The sequence below is a fragment of the Podarcis pityusensis genome (genome assembly GCF_964106645.2).
Source record: "Podarcis pityusensis genome assembly, chromosome: 10".
NCBI classification, from domain to species: Eukaryota; Metazoa; Chordata; class Lepidosauria; order Squamata; family Lacertidae; genus Podarcis; species Podarcis pityusensis.
The window spans coordinates 662,977-685,525 of record NC_138035.1 but is presented as its reverse complement, the minus strand read 5'-3'; the positions used below and the strand labels follow the sequence as shown (position 1 = coordinate 685,525).

Sequence of the window (22,549 nt, the reverse complement as noted above, 5' to 3'; positions counted from 1 at the left end):
CGGAGAGAAGCGGGTCAGGAAAGGGTTAAGGGGTGCGGGAGGCGCCTGGATAGAGACCCCCTGTCCCTCCCCGACTCGTCTTGGGGGGCCCCTCCGGATGGAGAGATGGGTCGCGCATGCCGAAGGGTGAGCCAAGGGGGCGTGTGGATGCAGGGGAGACTCCGGGAGAAAGCGAGGGGGTCATGGAAGTGGGGGGAGAAGGGAGGGGGCATCCCCGGGTCAGGGAAGCGCAGCAATGGGGGGGGGGAGAGGAAGACCAGTCTTTGGGGAGACATCTCCATCCTGACGCCCACGATGAATCTCCGGAGGGGCCGCCTTGGCTTCTCTCTCCCGCCCAGGAATCCACTCTCCTTCAAGGCGAGCAGAGAGGGATCCCTGGAAAGTGGGGGGTCCTGTCCCCTCACCCTTCTTTCCTGCAATCTCCATCCTCTTCCCACCCCATAAGTCCCTGCCCTGTCCGGATGCAGCACTTCTGCCCAGTCCAACCATTGTTCCCCTGGAGAGGAGAGGAAATCCCGAGGGGAAGAGGGGAGGGGGGAGGCCTTCTCAGAAGTGGCTCTTGGTTTTTGCAATCCCACCCAGGAAGCAGCCAGAAACCTTTTCCTCTCTCTCAGGCTTCCATCTTTAATGTCTTTTCCACTGAGGATGAGGATAATGTACACCTGTCATCAGAAACAGGGTCCATGGAATGGCTCTCAGGATTGATATAGAAGTTGCACCTCAAAAGCATTTCTGTTCCTCTTATTCTTTGTAGGCAGTGTCAGAGTGACTGACAAGCTGAGATACAACCCATCATCATCCGATGACAATAACTGCATGAATCTTCCTAGTCAAAGGACCCATTTTCTTGATAGACAGTGCCTGTGGCTGGAGGATCTACACACTGGGTGTGCCTGTGCAGGCCAAAGACTGCCAGTATTAGCACAGGTGAGGTGTGTGACCTTCCCAAATTTACAGACTGTATGTAAATGAGAAGTCGTGGGTGGGATTATATTTTACACAGCAACCCTGTGATTTTCTCCACCCATAACATTTCATGAGCTGATATTGCAGTACAAATTCCAAAATAACTACAAAAAACCCCACAAGATAATAATAATAATTTTACTATTTATACCCCGCCCATCTAGTTGGGTTTCCGCAGCCATTCTGTGCAGCTTCCAGTACATATAAAAGACAGGAAAACATTAAACATTAAAAACCTCCTGACACAAGGCTGCCTTCAGCTGTCTTCTAAATGTCAGATAGTTGTTCATTTCCTTGACCTCTGAAGGGAGGGCGTTCCACAGGGCGGGCACCACCACCGAGAAGGCCCTCTGCCTGGTTCCCTGTAACCTCACTTATCACAGAGAGGGGCCAGCAGAAGACCCTCAGAGGAGGACCTCAGGGATCAGAGTGAAGGATGTGGAGGGGGGGGGAACGATCCTTCAGGTCTACAGGGCCAAGGCGGTTGAAGGCTTTAGGTTGCAGATCTTGTTCTTCCATAATGATCTCCAAGTCCGACATATAGTTAGCAGAGTAGAAAAAAACACTCAGAGGCAGCAAAAAAATCCATTCAGCAGATAAATTTAGTATTGAAGGCAAAGAATCATAACAACCCAATAACTGAATTTACAGTAAAACCCTAACACAGCATAGCAAAACAGCACTCAAGTAAGAAAGACACAAGAAGAGTAGAGAATAGCAGAATAGGAAGTGGGACCAGGCGCCTTTCAATACTGCGATTTATAGACAATTCCATGTCAGAGTAACCTTGGGACCGGATAACAAGCCTGGCTCACTCCAGTTTAAACCAGTTTCTTCTGGTTCCCAAAGACAAGAAGGTTCAGCATAACCTCATTACAACTTATTCCACCACCTGCTCTCAGCAGAAAGGAAACTCCCTTAGCAGCTAAAATGCTCCAGCTAGAGAAAACACCAGCTTTGAATTACACAGAGCAAAACTACTAGGACCTCCTTGAACCAATAGACTAGGAATGATCTCTATATGTTAGATCAATACTTTTCTTGCCTGAAAGATGCAACCATGACACTTTAAAGATCAGCACAAGCAGTTTGAATTGTGCTCGGAAATGCACTGAGAGCGAGTGAAGATCCTTTAGGACAGTGTTACAAAGTTGAACTTTTCATTAAGTACAGTTATCCCTTTGCCTTGAATATCCAGCTTTGTCAGTGCCAGATTAGGGTAGTCCTGTGTCAGAAGAGGGGCACGAGATTCGGCAGCACATCATTATTATAAGGAACAATTGGGGTGGGGTGTTTCCCATTTGCCAGCTGCTTTTCTTCTGCTTCTCCTGCTCTCTCCATGCAATGTGAGGCATGTAGACGGAGGTCCGTCTCCAAGAACAGGAGCTTCCCTGAGCACCCATTCAGCTGACCCCAAGCACCAAGCCTTGTCACTAGTTCTCTGACTGACCCAGGCCACAGTCCCTGGAAAAGACTTAGACCTGGGTCTCCCAAAATGGTCCACTTGGACCTCTTGAGGCCATTGGGACTGTGAAGGTGACTCATGAAGATCTAGAGGTGGAAACAGGGCTGGATGGAGGATTATAATAATATAATCATAATAATTTATTATTTATACCCCGCCCATCTGGCTGAGTTTCCCCAGCCACTCTGGGCAGCTCCCAATCAAATGTTTAAAACAGTACAGCGTTAAATATTAAAAACCTTCCTGAACAGGGCTGCCTTCAGATGTCTTTTAAAGATAAGATAGCTGCTTATTTCCTTCACATCTGAAGGGAGGGTGTTCCACAGGGTGGGCGCCACTACTGAGAAGGCCCTCTGTCTGGTTCCCTGTAACCTCATTTCTCACAATGAGGGAACTGCCAGAAGGCCCTCGGAGCTGGACGTCAGTGTCTTTATGATGCCGAGGATGGGGAATGTCCAAAGGAACGATGGACCAGAGAAAGAGAGGGCCTGTTCATGGACAGAGAGCAGCTGCCTTTCCTGTGAGGAAACAATTGATTTGAAAAGGCTGTATTCCAAGATCATGCTGTGCTATTAACGATGATTGAGGATTATGAAAGGTTGCTGCTGCGTTACTATCATTTGATGACATTGCTTTTTCATTTGCTGTGCGTAAGAGGGGGTGGGGTGGGTGTTTAGTTGGGTGCGGGAATTTGTTTAATTTAATTTAATTATGGCGTGTTTGTAACATTCTCTTTTTTTGGTTTGTTTTATTGTTTTGTTAGTTTGTTTGTTGTATAGGTTTTAATTTGATTTTGAGGGGAGGGGTCAGGGCTGCCTGGGAGTGGATCCCAACAAACAAAATGGCTGGGGCAGGTTCCACAGGGGGGGGTGTACTGGGACAACCAATCTCAGTGATCACGGGTAGGAGGAGGAGCTACGCTAAGACCAGACCACGTCATTACCGAGGAAGCGGGCTTAGTCATTGTTTGAGGACTATCCCTGCCTCCAGGTCTGGTCTTGACCAGACGGGATACTGGAATCAGCAAAGGGATACCCACACAACCTGAAGGTGCTGCTGTGCAATGCCAGGTCAATGATCCATAAAACCATTGTGATCCATGACTTGATCGTGGTTGGAGGACTTGACCTGGCATGTGTAACAGAGACTTGGTTGGATGAAGCAGATGGGCCTGTCCTTGCCGCTGCTTGTCTGCCAGGTTTCTCTTACACACAGCAACCCAGGTCATGTGGGCTGGGAGAGGGGTTTGCAGTGATTTTTAGGAAGTCATTAGTTTGCAGCAGGCATCCTATTGAGAAGACCCAGTTTTCTGAGTGCATGTTCTGGAAGCTGGGCAATAGGGGCAGTACAGGATTCCTTTTGGTGTACTGACCCCCCCCCCCCCCGCTTCACCAAGGATTCCCTGCCCGAGCTGCTTCAGGTCATGGTGGATGTTCTCCTGGAGACACCTAGTTTGGTTGTCCTAGGGAATTTTAACATCCATGCTGACACGACCTTACAAGGGGCCGCTCGGGACTTCGTGGAAAGCATGGCCTCCATGGGGCTGTCCCTGAATAAGTCTGGCCCAACCCATAGCCGCGGACATGCCTTGGACCTGGTGTTTACCTCTATGGATGTTCATGATCTGACACTAAGTAAAAGCAAAACAAAAGAAGTGCCATGGTCAGATCACTTCCTGGTGCAACTGGACTTCTCCGCGACCCTTCCCCTCTGCAGGGAGGTAGGACCGATTTGGATGGTCTGCTCCCACCATATAATGGATCCAAATGGTTTCCAGAGAGTGGTAGGGGATGCTTTATCCTATGTTGATGGCCTTTCAGCTGATTCCCTGGTGGCCCGCTGGAATGTGGAGTTAACCAGGGCTATTGACTGGCTCCGAAGCACCCTCTCTGATTGCATGGAGCCCGAACAGCCCCGTGGTTTTCCACGGATCTGAGGGCAATGGAACAATCGTTGAGACGGCTAGAGCACCGGTGGCGGATGACCCATTCTGAAGCTGACCAGACACGGGTTAGAGCTGAATGTTGAGCCTACCAAGTGGCGGTAGTGACAGCGAAAACTACTTTCTTCACCGCCTCTATTGCATCTGCAGAAAACAGCAGCAGGAGACTTTTTCAGGTGGTTCGCAATTTAGCAGAACCACCTGCTCCATCAGGGCTCAGTGCGGCCCACATGATCTCCTGCAATGATTTTGCAAAGTTTTTTACAGATAAAGTCGCTCAGATTCACTCAGGTCACTCAAGTCGCTCAGGTAGACTCCACCATGGCATCAGGGCCGGGGCGGGAGAGTGCTAGAGTCTGTCTAGTCAAGTTTTGTGGGATCAATTCCAACCCGTTACCCTCGAGGATGTGGACAGACCGCTTGGACGAGTGAAACCAACCACTTGTCTCCTTGATCCTTGCCCATCCTGGCTGATAAAAGCTAGCCAGGAAGGGCTGGGCGATGGGCTTCGTGGCGTGGTGAATGCTTCCCTCCATGAGGGAGCCTTTCCAGACCCGCTGAAAGAGGCAGTTATTAAACCGCTTCTTAAAAAACCATTTTTAGATGCGGCCACGATGTCCAACTATCGCTGAGTCTCAAATCTTCCATTCTTGGGCAAGGTGATTGAGCGAGTAGTTGCTGAACAACTCCAGGCACGCCTGGAAGAAGCGGACCATTTGGATCCCTTCCAGTCGGGATTCAGGCCTCATCATGGGACTGAAACTGCCTTGGACTCACTGGTTGATGATCTCTGGTGGGCTAGGGACAAAGGTTTCCTAATTCTGCTGGATCTCTCAGCGGCGTTTGATACCATTGAGCATAACATCCTTCTGGACCGTCTAGAGGGGCTGGGAGCTGGGGGCACTGTCATACAGTGGTTCCGCTCCTTTCTCCTGGACCGTGTCCAGAAAATGGTGTTGGGGATGAGTGTTCAGACCACTGGGCTCTCACTTGTGGGGTGCCTCAGGGTTCTGTCCTCTCCCCCATGCTTTTCAACATCTACATGAAGTCGCTGGGAGAGATCATCAGGGGGTTTGGGCTGGGTGTTCATCCATATGCGGGTGATACCCAGCTCTACCTCTCTTTCAAATCAGAACCAGTGAAGGCAGTGAAGGTCCTGTGTGAGTGTCTGGAGGCGGTTGGAGGATGGATGGTGGCTAACAGATTGAGGTTGAATCCTGACAAGATAGAAGTACTGCTTTTGGGGGAGGTGGGCAGGTGTGGAGGATTTCCTGGTCCTGATTGGGGTAACTGTGCCCCTGAAGGCCCAGGTGTGCAGCCTGGGAGTCATTTTGGACTCACAGCTGTCCATGGAGGCGCAGGTCAATTCTGTGTCCAGGACAGCTGTCTACCAGCTCTATCTGGTACACAGACTGAGACCCTATCTGCCTGTGGACTGCCTTGCCAGAGTGGTGCATGCTCTGGTTATCTCTCGCTTGGACTCAATGCGCTATACGTGGGGCTACCTTTGAAGGTGACCCAGAAACTAAAACTAATCCACAATGCAGCAGCTAGACTGGGGACTGGGGACTGGGAGCGGCCACCGAGACCACATAACACCGGTCTTGAAAGACCTACATTGGCTGCCAGTACGTTTCCGAGCACAATTCAAAGTGTTTGTGCTGACCTTTAAAGCCCTAAACATCCCCGGTCCAGTATACCTGAAGGAGCGTCTCCACCCCTCATTGTTCTGCCTGGACACTGAGGTCTAGCTCTGAGGGCCTTCTGGCGGTTCCCTCCCTGCGAGAAGCAAAGTTACAGGGAACCAGGCAGAGGGCCTTCTTGGTGGTGGCGCCCTCCCTGTAGAACGCCCTCCCACCAGATGTCAAAGAGATAAACAACTACCAGACTTTTAGAAGACATCTGAAGGCAGCCCTTTTTAGGGAAGCTTTTAATGTTTGATGTATTGCAGTATTTTAATGTTTTTCTGGAAGCTGCCCAGAGTGGCTGGGGAAGCCCTGCCAGATGGGCAGGGTATAAATAATAAATTATTATTATTATTATTATTATTATTATTATTATTATTATATTTCATAAAAATTGGGAACATGGGTAGGAAGCGGGGGAATGTAGGAGATGTTGAAATAATAGAATAGATGTTGAAATAATGGTGATTGATTTGTTCTTTTCCCTTTGTTCTCTTCCTTGGAATCCAAAAAGGACTTCCTCTCTGCCCACTCTGAAGTGTGTTACAGAAGAATGTCAGAATTCCAGGGGATGGGAATAGACATTGAAATGTGCGAAATGTGGAATATGCTTCACTGAATGAGCACACATAGCTCACATCAACTAACTCACAGGAGAGAAACCTTTTAAAGATTTGAAGTGTGGAAAGAGTTTCACTGATAGTGAAAAACCTAGAATACATCAGTGGACTCCCATGGGTAAGAAAGGATTCAAATGCAGGGAGTGTGGGAAGAGCTTCAGTGAGAATGGAAACCTTAAATTACACCAAAGGACTCACACAGGGGAGAAACCATATGAATGTATGGAGTGTGGAAAGAGCTTCCGTCGAAGTGATACACTTAGAATACATCAACAAACTCACACAGGGGAGAAACCATTTAAGTGTGTGGAGTGTGGAAAGAGCTTCAGTTCCAAGGCAACCCTTAGATCACATCAACGGACTCACACAGGGGAGAAACCATATGAATGTATGGAGTGTGGGAAGAGCTTCAGTTACGATGCTGGCCTTAGATCACATCAAGGGACTCACACAGGGGAGAAACCATATGAATGTATGGAGTGTGGAAAGACCTTCAGTCGGATTGGAAACCTTAGAATACATCAACGTACACATACAGGGGAGAAACCGTTTAAATGCATGGAGTGTGGAAAGAGCTTTAGTGATAGTGGAACCCTTAGAATACATCAACGGACCCATACAGGGGAGAAACCATATGAATGTATGGAGTGTGGAAAGAGCTTTAGTGATAGTGGAAGCCTTAGAAAACATCAACATATACACACAGGAGAGAAACCATTTAAATGTATGGAGTGTGGAAAGAGCTTCAGTTTCAGTTCAAACCTTAGACAACATCAGCTGATTCACACAGGTGAGAAACCATTTAGATGTATGGAGTGTGGAAAGAACTTCATTCAGATTGGAAACCTGAGAATACATCAACGGACTCATACAGGGGAGAAACCATATACATGTATGGAGTGTGGAAAGAGCTTCAGTCACGATGCAGGCCTTAGATCACATCAACGGACTCACACAGGAGAGAAACCATTTAAATGTATGAAGTGTGGAAAGAGCTTTAGTTACGATGCAGGCCTTAGAAAACATCAACGGACTCACACAGGAGAGAAACCATTTAATTGTATGGAGTGTGGAAAGAGCTTTAGTTACGATGCAGGCCTTAGACAACATCAACGGAGTCACACAGGGGAGAAACCATTTAAATGTATGGAGTGTGGAAAGAGCTTTAGTGATAGTGGAACCCTTAGAATACATCAACGGACCCATACAGGGGAGAAACCATATGAATGTATGGAGTGTGGAAAGAGCTTTAGTGATAGTGGAAGCCTTAGAAAACATCAACATATACACACAGGAGAGAAACCATTTAAATGTATGGAGTGTGGAAAGAGCTTCAGTTTCAGTTCAAACCTTAGACAACATCAGCTGATTCACACAGGTGAGAAACCATTTAGATGTATGGAGTGTGGAAAGAACTTCATTCAGATTGGAAACCTGAGAATACATCAACGGACTCATACAGGGGAGAAACCATATACATGTATGGAGTGTGGAAAGAGCTTCAGTCACGATGCAGGCCTTAGATCACATCAACGGAGTCACAGAGGGGAGAAACCATATACATGTATGGAGTGTGGAAAGAGCTTCAGTCACGATGCAGGCCTTAGATCACATCAACGGACTCACACAGGAGAGAAACCATTTAAATGTATGGAGTGTGGAAAGAGCTTTAGTTACGATGCAGGCCTTAGAAAACATCAACGGACTCACACAGGAGAGAAACCATTTAATTGTATGGAGTGTGGAAAGAGCTTTAGTTACGATGCAGGCCTTAGACAACATCAACGGAGTCACACAGGAGAGAAACCATTTAAATGTATGGAGTGTGGAAAGAGCTTCATTCAGATTGGAAACCTGAGAATACATCAACGGACTCATACAGGGGAGAAACCATATACATGTATGGAGTGTGGAAAGAGCTTCAGTCACGATGCAGGCCTTAGATCACATCAACGGAGTCACAGAGGGGAGAAACCATATACATGTATGGAGTGTGGAAAGAGCTTCAGTCACGATGCAGGCCTTAGATCACATCAACGGACTCACACAGGAGAGAAACCATTTAAATGTATGGAGTGTGGAAAGAGCTTTAGTTACGATGCAGGCCTTAGAAAACATCAACGGACTCACACAGGAGAGAAACCATTTAATTGTATGGAGTGTGGAAAGAGCTTTAGTTACGATGCAGGCCTTAGACAACATCAACGGAGTCACACAGGAGAGAAACCATTTAAATGTATGGAGTGTGGAAAGAGCTTTAGTTACGATGCAGGCCTTAGACAACATCAACGGACTCACACAGGGGAGAAACCATTTAAATGCATGGAGTGTGGAAAGAGTTTTAGTGATAGTGGAAACCTTAGAAGACATCAACGGACTCACACAAGGGAGAAACCATTTAAATGTATGGAATGCGGAAAGAGCTTCATTCAGATTGGACACCTTAGAATACATCAACGGACTCATACAGGGCAGAAACCATATAAATGTATCGAGTGTGGAAAGAACTTCAGTCAGAATGGACACCTTAGAAGACATCAGCAGACACACAGGGCAGAAACTGTTTAAATGTATGGCCTGTGGAAGGAGCTTCAGTCAGAGTGGAAGCCTTGATTTATGTCAACAAACTCACACAAAAGACAAACCATATAAATATCAGGAAAGTAGGTAGAGGTTCAGTCCTAGTGGAATCCTACATCTACAGACTCATGGACAGGAAGAACTTTAACAGTTGACACCCTACAAACCCATCAACCCTCAAAGAGGAGAAGCTGTTTAAAGGGAAAGATTGCAGAAAGTGCTTTAGTTATAATGGAGTGTTTAAGGAACATCTAAGAGCCAGTGTGGTGTAGTGGTTAAGAGTGGTTCGTAATCTGGGGAACCGTTTTTGCGTCTCCGCTCCTCCACATGCAGCTGCTGGGTGACCTTGGGCCAGTCACACTTCTTTGAATTGTCTCAGCACCACTCACCTCACAGAGGAAGGGAAAGGAGAATGTTAGCCACTTTGAGACTCCTTTGGGTAGTGATAAAGCGGGATATCAAATCCAAACTCTTCTTCTTCTTCTCAGAGTGGAGAACCCATTTAAATGTATGGAGTGAGGAACGTGTTCCTTTCAGAGTTTACTCTTCTTCACAGCCATGAACTCAGCAGAAAATCCATCTTCAAAGCATGTCATGTATTTGTTCTGGTGTTTATATGTAAAACTGTATAGTAATGAAATAATGAAGGTAATATCCCACAATAATGAGTATAATTTTAGATGTAAGGTACCTTTTGATAGTGAGGGGGAGAGGGTGAATCTGTATTTCTGGTGGTGAGTGAGGATTAGGGCTGGCCATATATTGATCTCATCCTATACCAGTTTCTATACTACATTGTGATAACCTTTGGAAAATACACCAAAATGGCAATACACCACAAATCACAGTGTGTGTTTCTGGGATGCACATTTGCCTCAAAGCAGCCGGCAGAAAGCTTTGCTTCATGAAGGGCTTCTGGTTGATCGCTCGCCATCACAGTCGGAGATCTCTTTATCAGAGGAGACCTCGGTATATCAAAGGCAGGGGAAACTGCTGCAGCGCAGCAGACCCCCGGAAAAACCTCAAATCGAGCATTTTGAGGACATGGAATCTGGCAGGTGTCAAAAGTGGGCTCCCCCCTCCCTGGAAAGTTCTGTTTTTGACCTCCAAGAACGAGGGGGTTGGAGCTGCGACACATCGGACAAAAAGCTTCCTGTGATTATACGAAGCTGCGAGACTGTGAGGCATTAGCGGTCAATTCTTCCAACATCAAAAGGACTGTATTGTGTGTACCTTTTACGTTTGGATTATATATGGCTAATGTAGGGGTTGTGCTGACAAGCTAGCTGAGATAATGCTCCGGGCACACAGCCCGGAGATTTATTGTACAAGAGATTTATTGCTAAGCTTCAAAGCAGTTACAAGAGTTCAAAGCAGTTACAAGAGTTCAAAAACACACTTCATCTCTCGGAGTCAGATGAATCGTCTGACTTTTTTTACGCCTCCCCCAGCAAGCCCATTTCCTGAGCCCACGCCTCTTGCTTCCTCTGCTCTGTGAGTGGCTGGTTCCCAGTACTGGCTCCCCCCTCCCAGCTTCCTCCTCTGACGTGGAAGAGAAACTGCTAATTACCGGCTTGGGCTCTCTGTACTTGCCTCTCTGCTTCCCCCTCAGCTCTTTCGCAGCCTCCAATTCCCTGACATCCACCCCCTCCTCAAAGGCCCCCTTCCCCTCGGGAGAATCGACCACCCCCAATTTATCCTTCTCCGGAGTGGCGGGGGTGAAGCCTGGAAAACTACCCTCCTCCTCATCCGTATCTTCAAAAACCGTCCTCCAGTCCTCCCTCAAACCCACAGTTCCTCGTGTTCCCCAATAGACACTTTCCTCTTCTTCTTCCTCTTCGTCAGATGGTGGGAATCCCTCGAAATCCTCTTCATCGTCCGTCGGCCCGAACACCTGTTGGAAAAATCTATCCCGGGGTTTGGGTTTGTCGGGGAAGAAATTGTGGAACTCCTCCACTAGACCCTCGTCAGTGATACAACTCTCCGGGACCCAGGTATTCTCTGAACTAGGGGCCCCTTCCCACACCACCACTCTTGCCTCTCTGCTTCCCCCTCAGCTCTTTCGCAGCCTCCAATTCCCTGACAGCTAACTAAAGACCTGACCTCAAGAGTCACTAAATCAGAGATTTGCCCAAGGACTTGTTCTGATCGTAGTGCTGTGCTGACAGAGTTAAAATTGTCTCTACAGGGTACTTTTAGATGGCAGATGAATGATGTTTTACTGAGAAATGAATTGATCGTAAATAAAGCTCAAAAGACCTAAAGGACTATTTTGAATTGAACCTGAATCCTGGAATTGAAGCAAGGGGTGCAAGTAAAGTGGTAATGCCAGGTATTTTGATTCAACAGAATTCTATCAGAATGAGCAAAAGGAAAAAGTTCTGTCTCAAAGGAGAAAGAGAAAAAGCTAAGATGTAACCCAAAAAATCAACAGATTCAAAAGGAAATTAAACCATTACAATCTTAATCTTCACAAATAGTAAACCAAGAAATTGAATGGAAAATTATATTGATGAAACAAAAGACTTTTGCATCGGCAAATAAATGCAGAAAATTATTGGCTTGGGGACAGAAAGAGAGTACAATAATTAATATTATGGAGGATGGTAAGAATATTGAGAACCCAACAGAGATTAGAAAATGTTTTCAAAAGTGCTATAAGCAGCTTTACAAAAAGGAAAAATGGATAAAATGGAACAGTTTTTGGACAAAAATGGATTGCAGAAAATTCCAGCGGACAAAACAAGCCTACTGGTTACAAGACAAGAAGTTGAAGGGGCATTTAGAATCATAGAGTTGGAAGAGACCACAAGGGCCATCGAGTCCAACCCCCTGCCAAGCAGGAAACACCATCAGAGCACTCCTGACATATGGTTGTCAAGCCTCTGCTTAAAGACCTCCAAAGAAGGAGACTCCACCACACTCCTTGACAGCAAATTCCACTGTCGAACAGCTCTTACTGTCAGGAAGTTCTTCCTAATGTTTAGGTGGAATCTTCTTTCTTGTAGTTTGGATCCATTGCTCCGTGTCCGCTTCTCTGGAGCAGCAGAAAACAACCTTTCTCCCTCCTCCATGTGACATCCCTTTATATATTTGAACATGGCTATCATATCACCCCGTAACCTCCTCTTCTCCAGGCTAAACATGCCCAGCTCCCTTAGCCGTTCCTCATAAGGCATCGTTTCCAGGCCTTTGACCATTTTGGTTGCCCTCCTCTGGACACGTTCCAGTTTGTCAGTGTCCTTCTTGAACTGTGGTGCCCAGAACTGGACACAGTACTCCAGGTGTGGTCTGACCAGAGCAGAATACAGTGGCACTATTACTTCCCTTGATCTAGATGCTATACTCCTATTGCCCAAATGAAAATAGGCAAAGCACTGGGACCTGATGCTTTAACTTCCAAGTATTATAAAATATTTAAGGATTGGCTGATACAACCATTGATGGATGTTGTAACAAAATATTAAAGGGGGCAAAGCACCCGAGTCCTGGAAAGAGGCCTTCATCACTCTGATACCCAAACCAGATACAGATAGAGCTCAAGTAAGGAATCAGCGACCAATTTCCTTGTTGAATGTGGATTATAAAATATTTGCAAATATTTTGGCTACAAGATTGAAGAAGATTTTGAATAAGCACATACATAAAGATCAGTCAGATTTTTTATCTGAGAGGCATATGAAAGATAATATTAGGAATGTGCTGGAAAGATTAGAGGCAAAAAAGAATCCTAAAGCAATGTTTATGTTTATTGATGCAGAGAAAGCCTTTGATAATGTTTCTTGGAGTTTTATGAAACAGAACTTGTGTAATATGGGGATCGGTCAAAATTTTTTTTAATGGTATTAATGCAATTTACTTGGAGCAGAAAGCAAAAATTATAATTAACAATGTGGTCTCAGAAGAAATTAGGATTGAGAAGGGAACCAGGCAAGGGTGCCCACTTCCTCCCCCCCTGCTTTCTATTTCTGTCCTAGAGGTGCTGCTGAATAGGATAAGGAATGATGAGGAAGTTAAAGGCATAGTAGTGGGAACTAAACAATATAAGTTAAAAGTCTTTGCTGATGATTTGGTATTGACTTTACAGGACCCTGAGATCAGTGCAATCAAAGCACTGAAGATAATTCAACAGTTCGGACAAGTTGCAGGTTTCAAATTGAATAAGAATAAAACCAAAGTTTTAGGGGGGGAAATAACGATACATGAAAAACTTAACTTAGAGGAACCCACAGGGCTGAAGTTTGTGAAAAAGGTGAAATATCTGGGTGTAAATATGACTGCAAAAAATGCATTTGTACAAAGACAACTATAAAAAGTTATGGAAAGATATCAAAAGAGATTTGGATATTTGTACAAGGTTGAAACTATCTTTGTACAAGGTTGAAACTATCTTTGTACAAGGTTGAACAAAAGGCTAAGTTGATTGTAAATAATGTGATAACTGAAGAATTTAAAATAGAAAAAGGGACACGACAGGGGTGCCCAATTTCCCCTTTACTTTTTATTTCTGTTCTGGAGGTGTTGCTTAATATGATTAGAGATGACCAGCAGGTTAAAGGTGTACAGGTCGGAGCCAAACATTACAAGTTAAGGGCCTTTGCAGATGATTTAGTACTTACTTTACAAGAGCCAGACACTAGTACAAAAAGGGTGTTGGAGCTAATTCAAGAATTTGGTCAGGTGGCCGGATTTAAATTGAATAAACAAAAGACTAAAGTTTTGGAAAAAAATTTGACAGTCATGGAAAGGGAGAAGTTCCAGAATGAAACAGGTTTGACAGTGGTAAAGAAGGTGAAATACCTAGGGGTCTATTTGACATCTAAGAATTCGAACTTGTATAAAGACAATTATGAAAAATGTTGGTCGGAAATTAAAAAAGATCTAGAAATATGGTCAAATTTGAGATTGTCAATGTTAGGCCGAATTGCAGCTATTAAGATGAATGTATTGCCTAGAATGTTATTTTTGTTCCAAACATTACAAATTCTGGACAAGATAGATTGTTTCAAGAGGTGGCAGAAGGATATCTCGAAATTTGTCTGGCAGGGCAAAAAGCCCAGAATAAAATTTAAAATACTGACGGATGCAAAAGAAAGAGGGGGGTTTGCCCTGCCGGACTTAAAACTGTATTATGAAGCAGCAGCATTTTGCTGGCTGAAAGAATGGATGCTCCTCGAGAATACAGATATCTTGGACTTAGAAGGTTTTAATAATACATTTGGTTGGCATGCATATCTATGGTATGATAAAATTAAGGTGCATAGGGCCTTTAAAAACCATATTGTCAGGAAAGCATTATATAACGTTTGGATAAGATATAAAGATTTGTTGGAAAGTAAAACCCCTAGATGGTTGTCACCTTTAGAGGCTACAGCGCTGAAAAAGCTTAATATGGAAGCTAAATGGCTAAAGTATTGGGAAATTTTGGAACAAGATGGAGATAAATTGAAGTTACAGAGCTATGAGAAATTGAAACCCAAGGTTCGAGATTGGCTCCATTATTATCAAATAATGGAGGTACATAAACAAGACAGGAAAATTGGATTCCAGGTGGAGAAATCAAAATTAGAAATTGAACTGTTAGAATCCAATACTAAGAATTTGTCAAAAATGTATAATCTGCTGCTGAAATGGAATACACAAGATGAAATAGTTAAATCAGCTATGATTAAGTGGGCACAGGACATTGGTCATAACATTATGTTTGCTGACTGGGAATGGTTGTGGAACACTGGTATAAAATTTACGGCATGTAATGCCTTAAAGGAAAATATTATGAAAATGATCTATAGGTGGTACATGACCCCAGTCAAGCTAGCAAAAATTTATCATTTGCCTGATAATAAGTGTTGGAAGTGTAAAGAAACGGAAGGTACTTTTTATCATCTTTGGTGGACGTGCCCGAAGATTAAGGCTTTCTGGGAAATGATATATAATGAAATGAAAAAGGTACTTAAATGTACTTTTCCTAAGAAACCAGAGGCCTTTCTCTTGGGCATCGTCGGCCAATTGGTGTCAAAGAAAGATAGAAATTTCTTTATGTATGCTACGACAGCAGCAAGAATACTCATCGCAAAGTATTGGAAGACAGAAGAATTACCCACCTTGGAAGAGTGGCAGATGAAGGTAATAGACTATATGACACTGGCTGAGATGACTGGCAGAATCCGTGAGCAGGGGAAAGAGACGGTGGAAGAAGATTGGAAGAAATTTAAAATTTACCTTAAGAACTATTATAAAATTGAGGAATGTTAAAATGTCGAGGTTTGGAGAAAGAAAAGGAGATTACAGTGACATAAGATTAAGTTGAAGAAAAGAATAAGAAAAAATATATTTGATAAAATTAATTAGAATTTGCTGAAATAAATTTTGGAAATTGGGATGTAGGAAGGGGAGGTTTGGGGGAGTCCGAGAAGAGAAGGACATGAAAAAAAGGTTATGAAATTTTACATGTTTGTATGTCTTTTTTATTTGTTTGTATTGTTTAAAATTATTCTGTAAAACCAATAAAAATTCTTACAAAAAAAAAAAAAGAAACTATCTTTGTTGGGCTGAATTTCTGCGATAAAGATGAATGTATTGCCTAAGGTGTTATTTTTGTTCCAAGTACTCCCTATCATTGATAAGTTGAATTGTTTTAAGGAATGGCAAAAGATATTATCTAAATTTATCTGGCAGGGGGGAAAACCCAGAATTAAGTTTAAATTATTAACAGATGGAAAAGAGAGAGGGGGTTTCTCCCTGCCAGATTTAAGGATTTACTTTGAAGCAGCAACCTTTTGCTGGCTGAAACAATGGTATTTATTGGAAGATACAGATGTTTTTGATTTAGAAGGTTTTGATAATGTATTTGGTTGGCATGCATATTTATGGTATGACAAGCTAAAAGCTCACAAAAGATTTAAAAATCATATAATTAGAAAATCTTTGGATGATGTTTGGATAAGATACAGGGATTTGTTAGAAAGGAAAACACCCAGATGGATATCACCATTGGAAGCTAAGACTCATAAAAGGTTGAATATGAAAGATACATGGTTGAAGTATAATGATAGTTTGATGGAAGTAGGGGACCAATTTAGATTAAAATCTTATGATCCGTTGAAAGATAAATTAGATGATTGGTTCCAGTACATCCAGATAAATGAAATGTTTAAAATGGATTAGAAAATTGGTTTTCAAACAGAGAAATCCAAACTAGAAATGGAATTATTAGATACAAAAACAAAATACCTATCTAAGATGTATAATTTATTGCTGGAATGGCATACGAGAGATGAACAAGTGAAATCTGTAATGATTGAATGGGCCAGGGATGTGGGGCACAATATCATGATGGTGGATTGGGATAAATTGTGGAAAAAGGAATTGGAAGAAACAAGATTTACCAACTATCGAAGAATGGCAGATGAAGATGATGGACTATATGGAATTTGCCAAACTGACCGGGAGACTCTGAGACCAGAGAGAAGAGATGGCGGAAGAAGAATGGAAGAAGCTTAAGGAATATTTGAAAAAATATGTTAATATTTAAATCTTAGAATAGCTTTGGAAGTGGATATAGGCTGTAGGGTTAGAAGTAGAAGATAGTGTATTTTAAAATAATATTATTTGTAAGCGATAAAATGTGAAGTTAATTTAAGTGTGATAAAAAAAGATGGTTAGAAACTATGATATATGTAAACTGCTAAAGTAAAATGAAAATCAGATAGGTGGGACTTGGGGAAGCCCAGCTAACAATGTTTAGAAAAATAAGGATAAGAGAATAATCTGTTTGCATTGTTTGTTTTTCTGTTTGTGTTCTTTATTTGTGTTATAAAATGAATATTTTTTTTTGAAAAAAAGAAGAAAGCTTTTCTTCGTGAAGCCCCTGCAGATGCCGAGTTCCTGACTTCCCTCCCAGATGACAGGAAGCGAAAGACACACCTCCATTGCCCTGTGTCCTTCCAGCCTCTTTCCTCCCTTGCTCCCTTCTGCCGGTTTGTGTGCCTGACTTAGAAATCCTGTGTGCTGTATTTTATTTACTGCTGAAACTGGATCTGCTCTCAGGAGCAAAGTTTGTGCCTCACTGGGGACCCAATGAGAACTGTATGCTTTGAAAGCTCAGTAAACTATTACTGAAGAAGTCCTGCTGCCTCTGTGTGCGTTTTTGTCCTCAGTGTGGGACTTGCTCTACACGTGGCCCCTACCCCGCTGATACTTAGCTCATGCCCTGGAGTTGCTCTACTCAAGCATGCAAGACGGTGCGTCTGCGTGTGACTGTGGTTTTTTGCACTGTTATGGAAATGACAAGTGGGACCCACATCTTTAAAGTTGTTAAAATAAAAAAATTCCTTCCAGTAGCACCTTAAAGACCAACTAAGTTAGTTCTTGGTATGAGCTTTCGTGTGCATGCACAGTTCTTCAGATACAAGGAACTAAAGTTGTTGCAATGTTACAAATCATCAAACCTTTATTGGCATCACTTACAAACATTCAGAATAAGTAGGCCAGTGCGATGTCATCGCCATTTCAACAGTACAGTCATTTGCCAAAGGGAAGAAGAGGCAAGCAATCTATTCCATCTCTCCAGCAAGGGCAGGATCCTGTAGCGTACTTTGGCGACAAAAAATCAAATAGAGGAACTTAGCTACTGTCTTGGGGAGCTGCTGGTCTCTCCCCTGGAATAAGAAGCTTACCACCTCCTTCTCTGGTTTCCATGTTGGAATGCATAGGTGGTCTAAAAATTGTTGGCAAATAACATCATAGATTTTGCATTTAAGGGCCATGTGAGCTAGAGTTTCCACCAGGTGGGCATCGCATGGGCAGATCCTATCTCCTTCTGCCAAACCCACAAACCTGCCCCAAAGGAGGTTAGAAGGATTAGACTTGAACCTAGGCAGAGAAAAAGCCCTTTTTCCTTGCGGGTTAAACAAAAATTGTAAATAATTAAGGTTAAATTCCTGCACCCTAGAGAGTCGAAAATAAAGAGGGGACCATGTTTTTTCCGCAGCTGAGATTAGTTCCTGGAGATCTATGTCCCACAGCCTAGTTTTTAACATGGCCTTGGCTACTGGGAAAGCCATGATGATAATGTTGCAAATATTATGCCTGAATGTATCCTTTCGACTTGACAGCTCGGGGAAGATACCTAGCTTTATAAATTTGTAGAAAATCCATACTTTAACTGACTCTCCTCATTCCAACGCCATTTTGATCCTTAGAGAAAGGGGAATTTGGACTCCACCTCCCTCCGTGAACCAAGAAGTAGAAAATCAGATCGGCAGTGTCAAGCGCTCGTCCTACACTCGAGTAGGATCCTGGTAGAGACACATGTCCGACTGGCATGTTCTCTCCCTCCTGGTCATTCGTTCGGGAGCTTCAAAAGCTTCACAGCAACTGATGCCAACAGACATCGGCACACTTAGGGATCTGCAGAGTGTTTGCAGTTTGCGTAACAGAGCTCAGCAACTCAGCATTTTGGCTAATCTACTTTATTTACATATAAACACACACGGAGCACTGCAACACGGCTCCCTCTCTCTCTAGCATCAGACAGCAAAGAGAGAGAACAAAGGACAATAGTCTCACTTCAGGAACATAGTCTCCATCACTTCCCACTGTGGAGTCAAAACATACACCGTCATGTGATAGACAAAAATGCCATGACTGCAATCACGGAGCTGGAAATCTAACAGGCAGCAGGAGCAGGGCATCCCGCCATAATCCCCCAAGCGTAAGAGCAGAGACACGGACCCCCATCCAGGGAGTGACCAGGGGAAACAATGGACATCTGCAGAGGCAGTTGAGCAAGTCAGGTGTTCTGAAAGGCCATCTCCAGACCAGTCCTGAGGGCAAGGAGATGTCAAGAGTTTTATTGTTCTTCCGGTGATGGGGACTTAAGAGGTGTTGGTAAAGGGGTCTGATAAAGAGACCTAATGTTGGACTTGTGCCACCCTTGTAGACCCTTCCCCCTTTGTGACATGCTAGTGATGTAGTGATGATGTCTCAGTGATGCTGCTCAAAGTGTATTCTGGGAGAAAGAGGGAAGTTTTAAAAGAGGGGGGTCACCCCTTACTCGGGGTTCTTACTCCTGTGGGGACCTGTTGCACAACAATAAGGATCATGGTCTACTGACCATGTTCCTTCTTTTACTGACCACATGGACCTGCGGGAGACCAGCACCCTGATGAGCTCGGCTGTTGAGTCGTCTCTCACCCCAGAATTTTTCATTACCAATAATGATCTTTTAAAATGTTTATATTTTTTGTTGTCTGCCACACTCCAAAAAATTTCACCATCTTTTCTATCCCCAGCTCTGCTATCTGTCTCTACTCATTTTTCTTCTGTTGTCTCATATTTTTACCAACAATTTATTTCAATTTTTATTCAATTTAACACCTGCAACTTGGCCAAATTGATTAATCTTGTTGAAAACTGTTGGTATACTTTCCAGTGGGCTTCTACCATTATTACCAGGTTGTGTGCAAATGCCTTAAGTTCATATGATCTTCATCCCACTGTAATAATAATAATAATAATAATAATAATAATAATAATAATAATAAATTTATTTGTATCCCACCCTCCCTGGCCAAAGCCGGGCTCAGAGCGGCTAACAACAAGTAAAAATAGCCCAGTGTACAGAAAATTGCACAGTCAATTAATTAAAATACATTCTAGAATCAATTCAGAATCAAATTAATGGCAACCATTGGGTTAGGGTTCTATGAAGATTACAGAAGGGGGGGGGGGGGTCGGACTGTGCCCTGGCCAAAGGCACTGCAAAAAGATGTATTGATGATGCTGTGCGAACGGTATTCTGGGATATGGTGGGAAAGTTTTAAAAGTCAGTGTCGCCCCCTGCTCTGGGTTCACTCGCTGTTGTTGAACCTGTTGCACAACAATAAAGGATCTCAGTCTACTGACTGCTCTTTTACTCCAAATTGCTTCGCTGGAATTTCCTTCTTTTGCTGACCGCACGGACCCGCAGGGGACTTGGACCCTGATGAGCTGAGCTGTTGAGTAGACTCTCAACCCAGAATTTTCCTTATCAAAACCTTTCTGCAAATGGCCTTTGCAACACAACTCCCTGGATGGTTACAAAGTAGACACATTTCTTGATGAGATGTAACTTCTGCCAGGAAAACCTGAGCTGAAATAGTAAGGAGAGCAAAACAGCAGCCCTGTCTGACCCCAGTCAGCCTCCAGACTCCCCCAGTCACGTGGCAGGAGGTTCTTCCTGAGCTCCCCCCCCATCAGTGATGATCCAGATATGATCCATTGAGGATCCACATTGTAGCAGGAACCCCCCCCAATCATTCTGTTTGTACAAAGCTCTCACACACACACACACTCACACACTACATACGCCACATTTCTGTTATAAATTCATAGAAAATCAACCATACATCGGATTTGCACTGTTCCATTTTTATTTTACTCCATATGACAAGAACTAACAAAGGGGGGTCAGCCATAATCCCTTCACTGTCTCAGCACATCTGCAGGAGCCCTGCCCAGATGATCCCAGACAGAAGACAATCAAGATCAGTATGATCCAAGCAGACTGGTCCAAAGAACAGATCTCTAGGCCTGAATGAAACGGGTCTGCGATGATGGATTCTGGAGTCAAGAAATCCGCCCTTTCCAGTGATCTCTCCGGCTGGCCAGGAAAAGGCAGCGAGCAGGAATCCTCAGGCATCCCGGTTGACAGACCTGTCATGTTGCCAAAACACGAACTCGGAGTCTGATCTGATTTCCATGCAGAACTCATTTTGTGACTTCGCTGTTGGATTGTCGGGATCAGCCCCTCCCCGCTCTCCTGATCCCAGAAGGAAGACCGGGGGGCGCGATTTCTACTCCTCCTCCTCCCCCCCCTCAATACTTTTCCTCCCCTCCCGGCACATCCTTCTATCATCCCGCCCACACAATCCCAAATCACCCCCCCCCCAAATACATGGCTCCTCCTCTTCCTCCTCCTCCAATCCGGCTTCTGCTCCGGTAATGCGGGGGGGGGGGAAGCCCCCCTCCCACCCTGCCTGCTTCTCCCGGGAGTGGAGCTTTCACCCCGGATTGCTGCTCTGCCCCGTAGCTCGGGGGGGGGGGCGCTTTCGGAAAGGGGAGGGAGGAGGCAGGGGACCCCCCCTCGTGGATGTTGCAGGAAAGGAGAATCGGGAGCGAGGACAAAAAGGTAAAGGGGTCGCGAGTGGGGGGGAGAGGGGAGAAAAGGACCCAGAGACCCCCGCCAGCTCCCCCAAGCGCCTGCACGCGTGCTGCGAAGGGGTGGAGATGGGGCGCCCACCCACGAGGACTCCCTGGGGCGCGGAGAAGCGGGCCAGGAAAGGGTTAAGGGGTGCGGGAGGCGCCTGGATAGAGACCCCCCTGTCCCTCCCCGGCTCATCTTGGGGGGGGCATTAGGGACGGAGAGAGGGGTGAGCCAAGGAAGCCTCTGGATGCAGGGGAGACTCCGGGAGAAAGAGAGGGGGCCAATGACGTGGGGGGGGGGCGGGAGGAAGGGCAGCATTGGCGAGGGTGAGAGAGCTAGGCAGACCAGTCTTTGGGGACGCGTCTCCATCGTGGCTTCCTTGGGGATTCTCTGGAGGGGCCGCCTTGGCTTCTCCCTCCCGCCCAGAAATCGACACCCCCCTTCAAGGCGACCAGAGAGGGATCCCTGGAAAGTGGGGGTCCAGTCCCCCCACCCCTTCCTTCCTGTAATCTCCATCCTCTTCCCACCCCATAAGCCCCTGCCCTGTCCAGACACAGCACTTCTGCCCAGTCCAGCCATTGGTCCCCTAGAGAGGAGAGGAAATCCCGAGAGGAAGGGGGAGGGGGGAGGCCTTCTCAGAAGCGGCTCTTGGTTTCCGCAATCCCACCCAGGAAGCAGCCAGAAACCTTTTCCTCTCTCTCAGGCTTCCATCTTTAATTGTCTTTTCCACTGAGGATGAGGATAATGTACACCTGTCATCAGAAACAGGAGTGCAGAGTCCATGGAATGGCTCTCAGGATTGATACAGAAGTTGCACCTCAAAAGCATTTCTGTTCCCCCTATTCTTTGCAGCCAATGTCAGAGTGACTGACAAGCTGAGATACAACCCATCATCATCCGATGACAGCGACTGCATGAATCTTCCCAGTCAAAGGACCCATTTTCATGATAGACAGTGCCTGGGGCTGGAGGCTCTACACCCCGGGTGTGCCTGTGCAGGCCAAAAACTGCCAGTATTAGCACAGGTGAGGTGTGTGACCTTCCCAAATTTACAGACTGTATGTGAATGAGAGTTTGTGGGTGGGATTATAATTTACGGCAACC

General features: G+C 44.9%; 2 protein-coding genes across 5 annotated transcripts in view; one reads left to right on the top strand and one right to left on the bottom strand.

Moving 5' to 3' along the window:
- Positions 1–10,628, top strand: part of LOC308486225 (uncharacterized protein) — a 117,447-nt gene extending 106,819 nt beyond the window's left edge. For both annotated transcript variants that reach the window (XM_081022773.1, XM_081022774.1), the window contains 2 exons: positions 755–927; positions 6,573–10,628. In XM_081022773.1, the coding sequence (XP_080878899.1) occupies positions 6,793–9,246 (2,454 nt within the window). In that variant the 5' untranslated portion in view covers positions 755–927; positions 6,573–6,792 and the 3' untranslated portion in view covers positions 9,247–10,628. The remainder of the gene's footprint in view (positions 1–754; positions 928–6,572) is intronic.
- The window catches only part of LOC308486270 (uncharacterized protein), a 230,383-nt gene that overhangs the window by 116,445 nt on the left and 91,389 nt on the right, over positions 1–22,549 (bottom strand). The window lies entirely within an intron of this gene.